General features: G+C 40.1%; 1 protein-coding gene across 1 annotated transcript; it reads left to right on the forward strand.

The window, feature by feature from the left end:
- The first annotated feature begins 387 nt into the window (after positions 1-387).
- On the forward strand, positions 388-13,530 carry LOC136858240 (uncharacterized). Its single transcript, XM_067137640.2, has 6 exons — positions 388-545; positions 3,859-3,973; positions 4,389-4,475; positions 6,498-6,584; positions 7,528-7,632; positions 13,304-13,530. The coding sequence occupies exons 1-6, from the start codon at positions 442-444 to the stop codon at positions 13,475-13,477; spliced, it is 672 nt and encodes a 223-aa protein (XP_066993741.2). The 5' UTR covers positions 388-441; the 3' UTR covers positions 13,478-13,530.
- The last annotated feature ends 4,982 nt before the right edge of the window (positions 13,531-18,512 follow it).

An 18,512-nucleotide genomic window follows, 5' to 3' on the forward strand; every position in this document is an offset into this window, starting at 1 on the left:
TATTGTATCAATTCTGCCTGCTATAAATTAAATTGATATTAGTTATTAATAATTCTTTACGTTTTATTTGAGGTGGGGAGGCGGGATTTTTATCTTGGCAGGCGGGCTTGTATCGCCCCTGAACAGAACAATCCTCAACTGTTGTGCTCAGTCCTACAGTTTGTCTGGGGTTCCCCCAGGTCAGGAAACGTGTTTGATCAATCCGTACCAGGCATCCGCCGCTTGCAAACACCGCCCACTTGTTGCCATGAACTCGCAAATAAGCAAGCGTTCCAAAACTCACCGGACAAGACACGACATTACAAGTGATGGACGTAACCTTGAAGCTATGACGTCACACTGAGGCTGAGGTGACCTGTAATTTCCTCCTGCTTATCCTCTGCAGTTGTATAAATTCGTCGTCACACAAGCGAGGACTCACACTTCGCAACACACTACAAGATGCAGTCATACCTCAAGCACGGCCTTGTATTCAGCTTTTTGCTTCATCTGGGGCATGCTCTGTCCATGGCATACCCACCAGACTCTGAAATCTACTTCCAGGAGTGAGTACGATCACGATTATTTATTTATTATCAAATTTATTTAATCCGTCAAATAACTGAAAAATGCTACGAGAAGAATAGACATTATATTTCGTGTATCTAGAGGATGCGTATGACACAGTACCGAAGGTTTTTGGACTTAGGTGTAGATTATTGAAGGCTAACAAAGGCATTTATGCTGACAATAGGGCCGCAATGGCTTTCGTCCCTCTCTTACACTTAATCACATTACTGATTGCAGATTGGATGAAAATGAATAAGGTGACGATTATGATAGTAGAGATGCACTCAGTCTGAAGTGAAAGACAGGAAATATGGTCACTTATTGTCTAAACACAATTCTGTATGTCTCTAGCTTATTGAGGGTAATAATGGTGACATTAAAGGCAATAAAACACGAACTCTGTGGTGTAGTGGTTAGTGTAATTAACTGCCACCCCCGGAGGCACGGGTTCGATTCCCAGCTCTGCCACGAAATTTGAAAAGTGGTACGAGGGCTGGAATGGGGTATACTCAGCCTCGGGAGGTAACTGAGTAGAGGGGTGGTGGTGATGGTGGTGGTGTTCGATTCCCACCTCATCCATCCTCGAAGTGGTTTTTCGTAGTTCCCCTCCAGGCAACTGCCGGAATGGTACCTAACTTAAGGCCACGGCCGCTTCCTTCCATCTTCCTTGACTATCCATTCTTTCCATCGCCTGGGCGAGGTACTGGTCTTCCTTCCCAGTTGTAACCCCCGACCCAACGTCTCACGTTCGAGGATACTGCCCTTGACGCGGTAGAGGTGGGATCCCTCGCTAAGTCCGAGGGAAAAATCTACCCTGAAGGGTAAACAGGTCCGCCTCTGTAGTGTAGTGGTTAGTGTGATTAGCTGCCACCCCCGGAGGCCCGGGTTCGATTCCCGGCTCTGCCACGAAATTTGAAAAGTGGTACGACGGCTGGAAGGGGATCCACTCAGCCTCGGGAGCTCAAATGAGTAGAGGTGTGTTCGATTCCCACCTCAGCCATCCTGGGAAGTGGTTTCCCACTTCTCCTCCAGGCAAATGCCGGGATGGTACCTAACTTACGGGCACGGCCGCTTCCTTCCCTCTTCCTCGTCTATCACTTCCAATCTTCCCATCCGCCCGCAAGGCCCCTGTTCAGCATAGCAGGTGTGGCCGCCTGGACGAGGTACTGGTCATTCTCCCCAGTTGTATCCCCGACCCAATCTCTCACGCTCTAGGACACTGCCCTTGAGGCGGTAGAGGTGGGATCCCTCGCTGAATCCGAAGGAAAAACCAACCCTGGAGGGTAAACAGATTAAGAAGAAGGAGAAGAAGAAGAAGAGGGTAAACGGATTAAGAAGTATAGAAATATATACAGTATATTTTTTTTGCTAGGGGCTTTACGTCACACCGACACAGATAGGTCTTATGGCGACGATGGGATAGGAAAGGCCTAGGAGTTGGAAGGAAGCGGCCGTGGCCTTAATTAAGGTACAGCCCCAGCATTTGCCTGGTGTGAAAATGGGAAACCTCGGAAAACCATCTTCAGGGCTGCCGATATTGGGATTCGAACCTACTATCTCCCGGATGCAAGCTCACAGCCGCGCGCCTCTACACGCACGGCTAACTCGCCCGGTAGTATAGAAATAAAGAAAGAATCTTATGACTTAACATGCGCCAATTTGTTGTAGACTGATGATCTACACGATTTATTGCGTCGTGTTGCAATTATATTATTAATGGAAATACTTAAGTACTACGTCATTCATTCTCAGATTCACCGGAGCGAGTTGGCCGTGCGGTTAAGGTCGCGCAGCAGTGAGCTTGCATTTGGGAAATAGTGGGTTCGAACCCACTGTCGACAGTGCTGAAGATGGTTTTCGCTGGTTTCTCATTTTCACATCAGGCAAGTGCTGGGGCTGTACCTTAACTAAGGCTGCTTCCTTCCCACTATTAGCCCTTTCCTATCCTATCGTCGCCATATGACCTATCTGTGTCGGTGCTACGTAAAGCAAATTTATTATTATTAGTTTTTAAAATCATGTAATTTATTGCTATTTGCATCCTTCATGGACTAAGGGAGGTAGATAGTTGATATTATGCATGCACTTTTCCCTAGTTGATGTTAAGGTGCGAGCAAAGTTCGACAGAGTTGGAAAAAGTAATTGCGGATCTCGTGGACTTAGTACATCTCCAGTCCTGTCGAACTGAGGCGCACAAGGAGGGAACGAATGTTGATGTGTATAATCAAGGAAAGAAAGACAGCCTACCTTGGTCGTATTATAAGTAGGGCCCAGATATTTTAAAAACGCATATGCGCATATGCAAGTGCATATTTTGAACGTTAGTGCATATTTAGATATGTGTGATTGATTATCTAAGATTTCTGAACGAAATGAAAAATCTAATGAACTCTATATATGTTGTACATCCCTTGGCAATACGATAAGCCTTCCCTGATCAAGCAAAGTGCTTTCAGTGTCGCAGGCGGATGATGACCCTTTTCAAAACAGCTATTTCCTTCTTTCAGACATTCAATCCATAAGCAACTACATAAGTAGAATCAGGCAGTCTTTGCCAGGAGAATGTTATAAGTAGTCAGTGCCAGTGTACAAGTATTGGCTAGTTACGTCCGTCGACGGAGAACGACCATTTGCAACGTGTAAATTAATTCTGTCCGACAACAGAAAGTTATTGAAACCTGAAAACATTGAAAAACTGTTCATAACCCACTGCCATGCATCATTTTGTAAGCAACGAAACATGTTTATCAATTTAACACCGAATTAAAATTAAATAATGCGTTTGGTAAGTGTATTTTGTTTTATTTTTAGTGCATAATTTCGTGCATATTTTCAACATTTTTAGTGCATATGTGCATGCATAATTTTGGAGTTTTTATTGCATATGAATCCGGGTCCTAATTATAAGGAATGATAATTACAACCTGCTAAAAACTTATCATATAGTGTAAAATTGATGGACGTAGATGTCGCAGTCGAAGGGAACACTCTTGACTGAGGATCTTACAGGACTAGAGAGGACTAGATTCGAGTAGACTGATGAGGACAGACGAACATTGTGCAGACTTCACTGTGATTGTGGCCAACCTCCAGTAACGGAGAAGGAACTAACAAGAAGAAGTTTCTTGAATAAGAACCTTCTATCTGGGCCTTAAAACGAGCAGTTGCCGATAAATCAACGACGGTGCCATTATTACTTGTCAGAGTATCAGGAACAAGTATTCTGGTATCCAGATATCTATTTTATGCACAACTAATGTTTAATTGATATTTTGACACAATACCATCCAAGAATATTTTATGTCCTAGGAAGCCCCTGAAGATGATGCTGCACATCGCTTGTTCTAGTATGCCGAGCAAAGACAGTTCTGATGCGTGCATGGGCTGCTTCTGGAGGATGAGTTCCCAACTGCAGAGTCTGAAGGTAATAATTATACCGATGAAATGTATCGTTTTTATCTATCCCTCTCTTTACTGGCGAATTCGTTGAGCTGGGATTTTTAAGCAATAATAGATTAGAATGCAAACTTACCAAGGCGAGTAACAAGTACACTTTAACCTGCACAGTGGTTCTGCTACGAGATTTGCATAAACATTAAGGACACGGCCTATTAGAACCCCTAGAGTTTACCTTACTCTCGCTACGTAGCAGAAGAGCGCGCTAGACGATACTTCCTACTTGCCAAATTAGTTTGGATTCTTACCTATTACTGACTAAGAATTCGGGCTCTGCAATGTTCTGTGAGACTATTGTACGTGTAATTCCTTTCATCTTACCTACAGTCGGATGAATCGGTGGACGTCTTACGTTACCTACAATAATGTTGTATTTGTTTCAGGAACCAGGAGATACTATTATCGTTTCAGACTGCGCCTACCAATATCTCAAATCAACCATATACAATAACTGTGGAGTTGCCCTGCAGGTGAGTGGTTATCTTCACAATACAGTAATAACTTTATAAGTGGACCACCTTTGGTTCTATTCAATCTGGCCAATATATAGAAGTGGTCATGCTACATACTTTTTCCAGTGACCAATGCAAATGATAATTATGCAGGTCTACTTAATGAATAGAACGTAAAAGGACATTTCATTTCTATTTTGCATGCTATTATCTAAAACTCCGGGTTCTAGACTGGTATGTGTTTGGTATTATTACAGTTTGTTTGTCCAACCCTTGTCCCGTTTCTCTACGAGGTCGGGTATGAGGTGAGATGAATCTGTCGTAGCGGGTTTTTATGACCGGATGCCCTTCCTGACGTCAGTCTCATCAGAGGAGTTAGTGAGATGAAATGAATGATGTGATATATGATAGTAGGAAGCGAGAGGGTAAACCCCGGTGCCGGCACATAGCTTACTCCTATCGAATAGCACCAAGGGGTCTGTTCAAGGCTGAACTTCCCCATCCGATGAACGAATCATCATCAACAGCGTCATATGCCATCACTCCATATGAGTACTGCGGAGAGGTTTGGAATTTCATCCAGGCTTTTGGCACGCAATCTAGTGATTAGAAATTGCATACCACCACCTCCTCTACCCTGCCGGCCAACATTCTGATGGTGGAAATGTTTTTGACCAACGGGACTCAAACAGGCTAACCACGGTATCAAAACGTTTAGACTTCAACGCCTTAACGATCATGGCCACCAGGCGGGCTATTATTATTATTACAGTATTACCCTGAATTAAACAGTCCGACTCCCTGGCTAAATGATCAGCACTAACAACCACCATAAGAACACGCAAGAGTGACTAAATCCCCCATAGGGTTGGTTTTAGGAAGGGCAATCGGCCGTAAAACAGGGCCACATCCACATGTGCCATACAGTTCGCACCCGCAACTTAACAGGTGTGGGAAAATAGGTAGAAAAAGAACTCTGAATTAAACAAAATTTGAATGACGCTGTGACGTAGTTTTGACGTAGAATAGGTACCACGATATAGGTATTGGTGAAATAAAAAATCTAGTCAGACCAAGAGGGGTTCAGATTGCTGAGGAGTCTTGAGAGTCATGAGGAGAAACGAAATTACTGTCCATGATTAACATATTAAGGTAAGGGTTATTCTGCCCGAAGGCAGGTCCGAACCTCCGTAGAGGTGTTCCTGAGCCGGAGTTTACGTGCGGTAGGGTGGCCAGTTCTTTTCCGCCCCTCCATTCCCTTACCCCCCCACCAACAGCGCGTGGCAACCCATCCAACTCCTAACCACGCCCAATGTTGCTTAACTTCGGAGATCTCACGGGATCCGGTGTTTCAACACGGCTACGGCCGTTGGCATGAACTAAAAGAGCAATAATACTTTAAGTACAGAGATGTACTAGAATTCCCATAGCATGCAAATGTAGAAATGTAATAGAATGTGAATGTATGCCATAGTCATCCATATCGGTATGATCTAAATTGTAAAAATTAATAGAATATAGCCTATAAAATAAAAATACAGGAAAACATGATCGAAGATAGGAACAACTGGAGGAAGTTAATCTGCACCAGTGACCCCATTTAGAATGTGAATAAAAAGGCTGAAGAAGGAGAAGGAGAAGGAGAAGGAGAAGGAGAAGAATATGAAGAAAGGCAAGAGGAAGACATTCCTAAGAAAAGTAGTAACGATACAAAACATGTGAAATAATAAACATAAACTGTCCATATGCATAGATATAAAATGCTCAAATTATATTGCAAAACTAGAACTATTATGAAATATTTCCTTGTAAAAGATAAAAGCCTCATCTTAGAATATGGTAGATATTATAAATGAAGTGTCAGCCGTAAGCACCACGCCGGGCAGATCCCGAAACTCTTCCTCACGTCCCTAGGAACTTATCCCTATGGTGAACTTCTACGCTACTCTCGTCATCACAGAGCCAGGTCAACAATTGCCTTCACCTCATCTTCCAGAATACCGGTACCGATAATAATGTTTTTCTCTTTCCTTGTTTCAGGAGAACCTCGTCAGCCACAATGGCACGAATGTGACGGCATTCTGCGACTTTGATCGTTGTATTCGTGATGTTCACGCTAAGCGTCTGGTTGGTATTTTATTCTTCTGGGTTTTATGAAATAAGCAGGGTGCGAAATCGCGGAGGGGGGAGGGAGGGATTCCCCCCACCGACAATTTTATCTCAAAGGTTCCCCCCCCCACTAAAATTGCCCGGGGAGGGGATTCTTTCATTATAAAATTATGAGGAAAATGTAGAACACATATAATTTATGACTGAAATTAATGATTTTTACTATACACATTTTTATGAACACATCAGCAATAATTCAAGTAACAGCCATACCTTCAGCAATAAAACAACGCAGCAGTGGCAATACGGACCTGCAACCTATTATTCATGTTTCACTCTGACAAGTCCATCTGAAACCCGGGAAAAAAATATAAATTACTTGAAGCTCTCCTCCTTTGTCATTTCTCTAAGTAGCTCAAGCTTACAACACTCCTGTACTATTTGGAGAGGGTGTGTTTCCGATAGGTAGCCAATAGGACAATATTCACTTAAGCAGTGTACAAACCGACATAATTTTTCAGTCAAAACTTAGCCCTGATAGAGGAAGGCTCCACTAATAAAGCAATAAATGAGGACAAATCGCGCCTCGTCTGGCCTTTCGTAAGAAAGCGACGGTCTCTCAAAACTTCTCAGTTGATTGGAATAATGTTCTAATGTTTATCATTCTCGTTATAACAACAAAATTCAAAATGCAAAAGAAAGAGCTACAATTTACATTTGTCTGAGGGGGGGGGGTAGGTGGTAATTAAATTACAGGAGAAATTTAACCCCCCACCCCGTGAAATACTGCCTGAATAAACACTAGTAGTTAAGCCCTATGTCCCTCCCCGCACCATTTATTTCTGATTTCGCATCCTGGAAATAAGACTAATTATTGCTGTTGGTGGTGATGGAGAATGATGTATACTTTAAGGAGAAAACCTGTTCAAAAGATTTAATTGATAATGATATACCATTTTAGATCAGCACATGTCAAGATAAAGTACAGAAAGAAACGAGTGATCCAGTAGAAGCATACATCAAAACTACTAGCTGCGTTCTGTGCAAAACAAAATGTCTCGATAAGGTAAGATACAACTTCTTTTTTTATATTTCCTCGCATCATGTATTAAGTCTGTACATGGAATATGTGAAGTATGGCTGCACACGACAACACTCGGGAGAGGGTGGAGCCTGGCAGATAGTCTCAAGAAGGAAGCCGGCGTGGTAAGATCGCATTTACGGTCGACCGCCCATAGTGTTTCATGAATAACGCAGATATACAGAACACATACCAAAACTCTGGTATGATAAGTCTAACTTCTCTTAGACTGCCGTTATTTTTAAAAAAATACGGTGCTTTTTATTTTCAGTATGACATGTTTCATTTTTCTATTTTGACATGTTCTCTGCTTCAAGACCAGCAGGCAAGTGCGTAACGTCAACGTGTTGTATTTCCTTTCACGATTATAAGAATTGAATGAAGGTCCACTTGTTCAGTACAAATTAATATAGGATGTAGTTTATATTCAATACATCACGGGACCGGTTTCGACCCTTTAAGGGTAATTTTCAACCATACAGCTAAAATCGACAATGTGCGTAATTTAGTTGTATGGCTGAAGATGACCCTTAAAAGGTCGAAACCGGTCCCGTGATGTATTGAATATAAATATAAACTACATCCTATATTCATTTGTATTGAACAGGTGAAACTTCCTTCCATTCTTGTCAATGTGTATCAATATGAATGATAATAAAAATTCATATCCTACAATTATATTTCCTCTCTCATTTTATTTCTTTCACGCTGACTACTCATTGGATCAGCCATTTATGGTGCAGCTTAAGCAGAAGGATTGCTTTCTAACTACTACTTTATAGATTCCATGTACGGACTTTGGCTCCACTCTACTAGATCTCAAATTTATCAGAACATTATTACAGAGTTGTAAAATGTGTTTGTCGATAATATTCAACGTAAGAGACTCTTATTAGCAATTTCATTTCATTTAAGGAGTTCATACTGATCTAAATATTGTATTGTGCTGTAGAGTATTATTGTAAATAGCAGTACATTTATTCAGATATAAATTACATATTACGCTATGAGAATAAGAAGAGAATATATAATGCATGTATATGTGTTCCAATGTAGCTCTGGAACGTATATAGCAATTTCAACCAAACTTAGTATACATATGTCTGGAAAAATATACCCGTGGGAGTGGGGTGAGTTTGGGGACAGTGGTGGTGGTGGTGGTGATTATTGTTTTAAGAAGTAGTACAACTGGGCAACCATCCTCTATGTGACACTAATCGGAAAGAAAAAATGAAAGGGATCCGACACTTCGAAAAATTAAGGTATCGGCCAAAGAATGGCAATGGCCATGAAGGGTGACAAAATGGAAGACTCCCTAGGCCTCGATACCTAATACCGTCGGGGTCGGAAAAGGAAAAAGAGTTGATCAGGAGGTCAGATAGGACAGATGCAAGTGAGGAGCCTGGCACAAGTAAGTGGAAGCAATGCCAGGACTCAGGTAAGGGCCCCGTGGTCGCCAACCCACGCTCCCTAGTTAAGACCCCCTGAGGCCCTTTCTAGTCACCTCTTACGACAGGCAGGGGATACCTTGGATGTATCCAATCACTCCTATCCACAGGGGGGAGGGTTGGAGACAGGGTGGCAAGTAAAAACGATTGAAAACGACCAATATTAGTATCGAATCCGTGGTTTTTGGTGTTGTTGAGATGAACAGTGACACTCTGGAAGCCGTTTGAGTCCAAGTTCAGCTCCATCGGCGTGAATGCACAGTTTTAGGGGTCTCTAGGCTGATTGATAACAGCCCCAATGATAGAATCGTGTACATAATATATATGTATATACGTGTAAATGTTTTAAATGTATCACCTACTTCTCAGATAATCTGTGCTGCAACAAGGATAAAGTTCAACGCCAAACAAAATAATCTAAAACTGAAATTAAACGCATAATAATAACTCTAAAATTACAAAATAATTCGTTAAATATCAATCAACGTCACAACAAAGAAGTTACAAACATTCTTCACTTCACACATAATTAAGAGGTAATACTACAGCTGATATATATATAATATGTGATAAGCAGTTTTATGTTAAAGGAAATTGTGAGACAAAGGCTGCAAAGATTTCAATGAGTGACCCCTCATTTTGAAGTGTTTATGGAAAAAAAGTAGTAGTTTTTATAAGACTGACGATTTTCCTACATCATTTTTGAATTTTCTTGTTTTATTCAACCGAAGGCCAGTACGCTGACCATTCAGCCAACGAGTCGGACTTCTCTTCACTTACAACACGCACCACTAGTATCCACCACAGTAGTACGAAAAAGCGAATACATCCCTCCATGTAGGGTTGGCGTCAGGAAGGACATCCATCTTTAGAATCTGGGTCAAATCCATATGGAGTGTCGACTCCTGTAAATCTAAAAAAAGACCAGGAATAATAATAATAATAATAATAATAATAATAATAATAATAATAATAATAATAATAATAATAATAATAATACGAGTAAAACTCGTGTCCTCGTCCCGAGGTGGTGCAGCACTTTTCAGGCACACTCGCAGTGGAGGTGATCTGCATGTACCATTCTAACCATATACCAACCCTCCTGCCATTCTTAAATCTCTGGCAGTAGGCCTACTGGGAATCAAACACGGGTCTCCGACGATGGCAGCTAATAGTGCTAACCGTTATGCTACAGAGGCGCAAATAATAATAATAATAATAATAATAATAATAATAATAATAATAATAATAATAATAATAATAATAATAATAATAATAATAATAATAATAATAATAATACGTTCCAAAGCGTTACGTATCATGTGGCAGCTGGTATCGTCGTCACTAGCACTAGAGCAGGATAATCATAAGTTTCAAGCAGTAGCATGTTAGCACACTAATAATACAGTACTGTAGGGTGACGTTCCTGTGAGTTATGGCTTGAAGCTTTAGTGTTACGAATTGCAAAGTTACCTTTGCTGTATAACATTTAATACACTGACATATCTGCTGGGGGGCGTCGACGCAGACGCGGCCGATCCTACAGAGACTTATCTGCGGGAAACTGAGCCCAGAGAGATTCAACAGCAACAACAAGATCGCAAGGACTGAGAACAGTTTCGCCCAAGTACCTTGAGACCATGCTTTTTTTTCCTCCAGCATTTGCTGCACAAGCTGCTAGTTACACACATAAGACAAAGCTGCATGGGTGATATATTACATAAACTAAAACGGACAACAATGATAGTTAATAGTACAAAATATTATTTCACAATTAGTACCAAGTTTACTAAACGCTGTGTTGTAAACTACAGACAAATATCGGAAGCAATGTCTCAAGTTTGTCATCCTGTCCTATCTGCAGAAAACGAAGGCGAAACAATACTACGCGCATTTCCAAATTTAATCTATTTTACAAGAATACATGTTAATATCAAATGAGAAATTACCGCAGCTACTGGGTCATAAATCTGAAATGTTTCCATTTAGTGTTCCTTTGTAGCAATTTAGATTGCAGCTAAACATATTTTCAAATGGTGTATACACTAAGAATAAGTTGACACCTTCCATGTTGAATTCTCGTTATTTGTACGTTTTCCTTTCTTATCAATCACTACTGACCTGCATTTAGGGCAGTCTCCCAGGTGGCAGATTCCCTGTCTGTTGTTTTCCTAGCTTTTCCTAAATGATTTCAAAGAAATTGGAAATTTATTGAACGTCTCCCTTGGTAAGTTATTCCAATCCCTAACTCCCCTTCCTATAAACGAATATTTGCCCCAATTTGTCCTCTTGAATTCCAACTTTATTTTCATATTGTGATTTTTCCTACTTTTAAAGACACCACTCAAACTTATTCGTTTACTAATGTCATTCCACGCCTTCTCTCCACTAACAGCTCGGAACATACCACTTAGTCGAGCAGCTCGTCGTCTTTCTCCCAAGTCTTACCAGCCCAAACTTTGCAACATTTTTGTAACGCTACTCTTTTGTCGGAAATCACCCAGAACAAATCGAGCTGCTTTTATTTGGACTTTTTCCAGTTCTTGAATAAACTAATCCTGGTGAGGGTCCCGTACACTGGAACCATACTCCAGTTTGGGGCTTACCAGAGACTTGTATGCCCTCTCTTTTACATCCTTACTATAACCCCTAAACACCCTCGTAACCATGTGCAGAGATCTGTACCCTTTATTTACAGTCCATTCATGTGATTACCCCAATGAAGATCTTTCCTTATATTAACACCTAGGTACTTACCGTGAAAGAGATATGTGGTGAAGATGAGGGGGTGTGCGGCCGTGGCCTATGCTAGGAACTGTTCCGTCATTCGCCTTAGTGAAGGAGAATGGAAAACCATGGAAAACCATTCTCAGGACCAACCCTTCTCCTTCTCCTGAATGCAGAGGTGTAGAGCTACAGTAGAATAGTGGCCACCCACCCTTTGTTCCGTTGGTCGGTCGAATGCAGAGCTGTCTGACCACGGACCAGCTGTGAAACCTACTCTGCATCCGCCGACGACGGACACGATGTGATAATGTGTGTCCCGACCCTAATGTGGAAACTGAAGGTGGTTTTCCATGGTTTCCCATTTACACATTAGTCAAATGCTGGGGCTGTACCTTAATTAAGGCCACGGTGGCTTCCTTCCCACTCCTAGCCCTTTTCTATCCAATCGTTGCCATAAGACATGCCTGTGTCGGTGCGACGCGAGGTAGGGCCTAAAGCAACGTGTAAAACAAAGTTAAAAAGTGGAAACTACCGCTACGCTGTGCTATGTCGTTTCTTGCCCAGTTCAGCGTCGACTCTATTACATGAGGTGCACTATTCAGCAGTCTGTCCGCAGACTGCAGTATGAAGAGGTTTCGTACGCACTCATTATTCACATTTACGCTTAAGTTGGTATCTTATGAGTGTTACGAAGAACTAACAGTTACTCTAGCATAATCAGATCCAGACTTCGATGCACAATTACAGTCTTAGCAGCATACAGCTGCAATACAAAAACGGTGGTTTTGTTATCTTCCTTATCACCTCCTTGGTTTTTGCCATAGAGGAGAGTCACTTACTACAGAGATCCATTTACAAATTGTTAAGTTGTTACTGTGCTGAAAAGGAAAAACACATTACATAATTGTAAGCTAAATGTGAGGATCATATTATTGGAATGCTTAGGTTATTTTGCAGTTCATTGGGCGCGTGATAGCCGAGTGGCATTTTCACTGTCTTCTTGCGCCTCGAATTCTGGCATGTGCACGTGGAATTTTTCAATGACCAGTCATGACTCTGTGATTCGGGTTCCATGTAAAACTAGATATCTAATTGCTATGACCACGATATCCACAGTTACGCAAAACTACAAGCTTGTTTACGGTATACATTCTATCTCGCGGCTGTGAAGACAGAATTGAAGAGGCCCATATGGTAAATGACGAATTACCTGGCAGTCCTTAAACCAGATTTTCTGCATACTTCCCGACGCTCATTACAGACTAGTGCTAGAACAATGTTTCTAGTGCCGGGCATCTAGCTGTTCCGAGAAGAAGGTAACCAGAGCACACACTACGCACACTACAGGAGTGTCACAGATAGGCCACACGCGTAGAAGTACATTGGGCTTTTGAATACGGATTTTCCTAATCCATGAAAAGAATCAATTAATTAGTAGCATCCGCAAACTTTAACTAAACTAGCTTTCTTTTTCGTTACAGAAATTCAAGATGCAGTATGAATATGAACCAAGGATCCCTACTGTGTCAATCGATGTGAACAACATGGTGAAACTTACCATCAAAGGAGATACCAGCGACAAGATGTGCAACAATGATCAATCTGACGAACTGCCCCAAACTTGTAACTGTAGCCTCAATGAGGACGAAATTTAGCTTTGTATTCTACAATTCACAATGAATAAATCCTGTGTGTTTACAAAATAGTACTTTGCCTGTGTTTGTTCATTTCAAATATCGGTTTTTCTTAATCTAGTAGTTTTCATCACATGTAGAGCCAACCGTACAAGTTATACCCCCAAACAAATTTACCTTTTCGTTTCTATTTTCAGGAATGCAATCTACTAAATGATCTGTTTTCCTCCGCTCTAGAGAACAATTTTCTATTTATACCGCACACAAATTGGGTTATAAAGATACTGGTGTTCGAGAAGAGACTTGATAGAGTGTTTTAAATCCAAGTAGATAGCCATCTTCTCTTGACACTAATCAGAAGGGAGAAAGAAAGAAGTCCGATCGTTAGAAGAATGATGGTGTTGGCAAAAGAAGGGAAGGGACACGAAGGGAGTGAAAATGAAAGATTCCCAAGGCCAGGGCTGCCCAACCTACTCGTTTACTGAGGCTCACCTGAATCTTGGCTATGGCAACACGTTCTAGAGACAAGGCCTGAGCTAATAAGACAAGATTTATTAATTTTAGTGTCTCAGGAGGCATGCTAAATAATTAACTGTAATGACAGATTTAGACAATTATAGCTACAGATGGCGGCATACGCAAAGTGGGAGGTGGGGAGGATTACCGGGTTTAAATACTCGTCTTGAATTTCTAAACCACTCATTGAAAATAATTTTAAAATTATAAATGCACATGCTTAGATCTGAACATTACTTATATACTTCATATTTTTCTCCGCTTGTAATTTTCACCGTGAAAGTAACATTCTCTACGACAAAAATAATGACACCGACCTGTTTAGCCAAGAATGTAATGGCCCTCGTTGTGACTGTGCGGATTCGGGAGACAAGTAGGTTCGAATCCCGTTCAGTCGTTCCTTGTTTCCCCCCCCCCATACTCCCTCCAGGAAAATGCTAGAATAGTACCTTTTTCAAGCCCTGGGGCACCGTCCCAAATCCCTATCCCCAAAAATACAATAACACACACTTCTACAGCTCCACACTAACACCGTTTATCAGACAACTTTCAACATGCACCTATACGGGGGACTGATGACCTTCGATCTCCACAAGCTCCTCAATCAAGCAACAATAAAAAATAATCAAGAATAATATCTGAATTATTCCTGCGATACAGGAAGAAAAGCAGAGCATTCCTATCAATATATGCATATTGCAGTATTCTGATGATGATGATGCTTGTTGTTTAAAGGGGTCTAACGTCGAAGGTCATCGGCCCGTTGCAGTATTCTAAATACAGATTTAAGTAGTTAATACAAATTGTATGGCTCAAAAGGAATAAATGTTTTAGTAATAAACATTTGAAATGCCGATAATGTAAACAATGTTTCAAACTATCCCGCAACCCCTTGACAAAATTCTGCTTATGCCTCTGCCTAATTTACCTGAATTGAGAAATGTGAGTGTTGTTGAAAATGGAATGCTTTCTTGTGAACCGAGTCTTTGGCAAAGCACTTTTTCTCTTACAATACCGGTACTTGTTCAACATGATGTTTGTTAAAGTCCACACTAATTTCCTACACACATTTTCTGGGGCATGTGCATTCTTGCAAGATTCTATCTCCCACAACAATTCCTTAGAATTAACTGTTTTTATGATGATGTTACACACAGCCTCCCTATAATTGTCCACTTGGAGAAACTCTCCTTCTCAGTTTCTCATAATTTTGTTACTGTTAAATAATTATGCTTAATGATATTGAAAACAAACATTTCTGGATACAGTAGCCTACCTCTGCTCTTATCCATTATGAGATTATATGCCTCATCAACCACATCAATAAATTCACCCGTTACAAGAATCTCTTTACACTGATCACACTTCATACGCTTTGAAGGACTATAACAACAATATCCTGCTAGGTACACTAAAATTGGTAAGTCATTATTACAGCTCTCAACAACTTTGTCATCTGCATAAAGAATCAGCAAACCTGTATTTATTGCTAGTTGTTTCTCAAGGTTCTGAAGGAGTGTCACACCATTCATTAATTTCAATTTAACCAAATAGATCTGATTTTATCTTTAGTGACACTGATGATTGTAAACTGAGCTTTTCTTAACTTCAAACACCTGTCTGATTGAAATATTGTACAGACCTTCAGGCAACTGTCTATATTTTCCAAACCTGTCCTCTAATAGGTCTGTTTGGAATGTCCCTAGCAGGGCATGAACATTTAATCTAAGTTCTGACAAGCATTACTCCTATAACATTAAAAACCCTTTGACTGTCAGTACCAAAGAAGTCCCTTAAGATGAAGACCTCTCCACTTTTCTAACCAGTGTATAAATTTCTTCAAATATTCAACATTCATCTGAAACTGATGATTGGGGGAACATTAATGGGTTCTTCAGCCTTGCTCTTTTACCTGGTGTTTTAACATTAACGTTGTCCACCACTTTAATACTAATTTTATATAAATGCCAGTTTCTCTGTAGTGGACTATGTTATGTTCCTCACCTAGAACTTTTAAACCATCGACAACATCCTCATTAAAATGTTGTAAAGGTAACCTTACAGTCTGTCTTTCAAGAGAAGGACTTAGAGCTTTCAGATACAAACTATAACCATATTTTATGAGCATATCATGCTCCAGATCATACAATCTTCTAATGGTAACAAATGAGGCACTTTGTACACTATTATCAGCTGAGTCCAAATCAGGAAAATTCATACACATGTTCTTATCCTTCTTATTGATCCAATTATTACGTATATTCTTAAGTGAACGCTAGCAAAGACAATGCACAGTGGTCTGGCTTCATCGGCAGGATGTGGATAAACACATTTAACTTCTCTGTCTGCATGCATTTCCTATTAACAGTAGGCCCTGCTATTGTCACAACACACAAACCTGAAATCCAGCATCCTCTAAACCTAAAATTACTTTCCTTAACACACAGTACAACTGATCTCCTGATATTGCTTTAACAGGCAATACATGTGCAATACCCTTAAAATGTGACAACAGGCTAGCAACCAGAAAGCAATAAGCACTTGATGCCAGCTGTTCATTAGGAAATGCTTTGCCGACAACGTTACCTCCCTTGTAATCCATTATTGGATTCACATTAACTTCATCCATCATGAGGACTATGTACTTATCACTATCTTTGCCTAAAAACTAATCCCTTATATACTCAAAAATATATCATCATGCTGCTCTGTTCTTGGGTCTAACTTAAATGAGGAACACAGTCTCCTAATAGTGCATGGGTGAGCCAGAATTATTAGGTATAGAGATGGGGAGATTCTGAACGAATAATTCATAATGAACGAATCATTGCCTTCAACGATTGAACCATGATTCAGTGTACGAAATGATCGACTCATTTGTGAATCGAAAGCTGAATCGAGAGATGGCAGCCACAACTCGATCCTTGGTTCTTCCTCCTTTGATTCGTTCTGATTCATTTCTCTACATTGGATATCCACCATTTTTTAATCAATGGCAACTTGTGAAGAAAGACTCTGTTATTTTTTATTGACTGTAATCTAAACTAAAAGTCCGGTTCATAAGTCAACTACACCTAGCCTAACCTTACATGAAAAATATTTTTTAAAATGAGAAATTTACACTTCGTTTTAAGACCCACGATTCACAGAACTGTAATATACACTCAACTTCCAGTTCGTTGCGAAATGTTAGGTTAAGTTTACTTCAAGATTCCCGTTCCCGTTCTCATTCTCGTGAACTACTGTGAACTAACCTGTGAAACATGGAAGCCTCCCCGTTCTCATTCTCAGCACTTAGTAAGAATCGATACAAGTGATATTTTTTTATCTTGTGTCGGTGCGACATAAAGCAAATTGTATTTTTAAGGCAGATGCTTTATTTCGATAACGCAATGATTTATTGGCGGTAATGCATTATTCAATAATAATAATAATAATAATAATAATAATAATAATAATAATAATAATAATAATAATAATAATAATAATAATAATGACATTAGTAGGGAACGGATTTATATGTAAATACATATCTCTTTAGGAAGCTAAAATATATTATCTTTTGCATTATCTTTGCGAGTCATGACGTGTGGAGTTGAAAAATGGAGTATTCATTTTCCATATTTTGGAGCTTAGCACATACGTTCCATATTCTTTGTCATTAAAATCAATATAGTCCATATTTCGGTTAAAAAGTATTAAATTGTATTAAATTAGCAGTCCTCTCAATAATGGAGAAATAAATTAAAAATCTATATTCGAAAAATTAATATTTTAACTGGTGTGCAGGTCGTTATCTCACCTGTCCACGTTTGGGCTGGTAAAATAAGCTGATACGCGATGCGAAGAAAGAAAGAGGTTAAGCGCGGAAGTGGTGATCAGCCGGGCAGTACCGTGACTATCTGAATCACACTTACAGCACTGATAAACTGCATTACATAACATCGACTGTGTCTGTGCCATAATTTCGTAACGAGGGAAATTTCATTCATCGACGATGTGCTAGTGGTTTCCGGATTAGTTCGTAATTCGGGCATTCCCTTTGATTGCTTCATAACTCCAGCTAGTTCACTACCAGTCATTTACAGTTAGAATTAGCTGTGAGACGGATCATAGTGTTCTTGTACGTTCAGTGTGTGCTGTTGTATATTGATATTCATTGAAGACATTAACGTTGTTACAATATGCCTAAAGTAGCTCAGTCAACGAGTTTAAAATTGAAAAATTACGTATCAGAATTTAAAGATGGTTTATCAACTGACAGTAAGATATTTTGTAATTTGTGTCATTGTACAGTGACTCAAAGGTTCCTTGAGCAACAGCATGTTTCAACCAGTAAACACCAGGCTAACAAACAACGAGATTCCAAGCAGAGACAGTTGTTTCTGACACAACCAGCAACTTCCAGTTTAACGTCCGAGTTCAACACCGATCTCTGCCGTGCTCTCATCTCTGCTGACATACCTCTCTTCAAACTGAATAATCAGTGCTTCAGGGAATTCCTCGAGAAATATACTAAACGATCATTCCCGGATGAGTC

Source organism: Anabrus simplex, chromosome 1 (assembly GCF_040414725.1).
Source record: "Anabrus simplex isolate iqAnaSimp1 chromosome 1, ASM4041472v1, whole genome shotgun sequence".
In the NCBI taxonomy this organism is placed as follows: domain Eukaryota; kingdom Metazoa; phylum Arthropoda; class Insecta; order Orthoptera; family Tettigoniidae; genus Anabrus; species Anabrus simplex.

Bases quoted from the DNA above. Each gene is read 5' to 3' on its own strand.
- LOC136858240 (XM_067137640.2), top strand. From the start codon at position 442: ATGCAGTCATACCTCAAGCACGGCCTTGTATTCAGCTTTTTGCTTCAT. The intron at 4,476-6,497 runs GTGAGTGGTTAT...TCCTTGTTTCAG, and splicing joins ACTGTGGAGTTGCCCTGCAG to GAGAACCTCGTCAGCCACAA. The intron at 6,585-7,527 runs GTTGGTATTTTA...ATACCATTTTAG, and splicing joins ATGTTCACGCTAAGCGTCTG to ATCAGCACATGTCAAGATAA.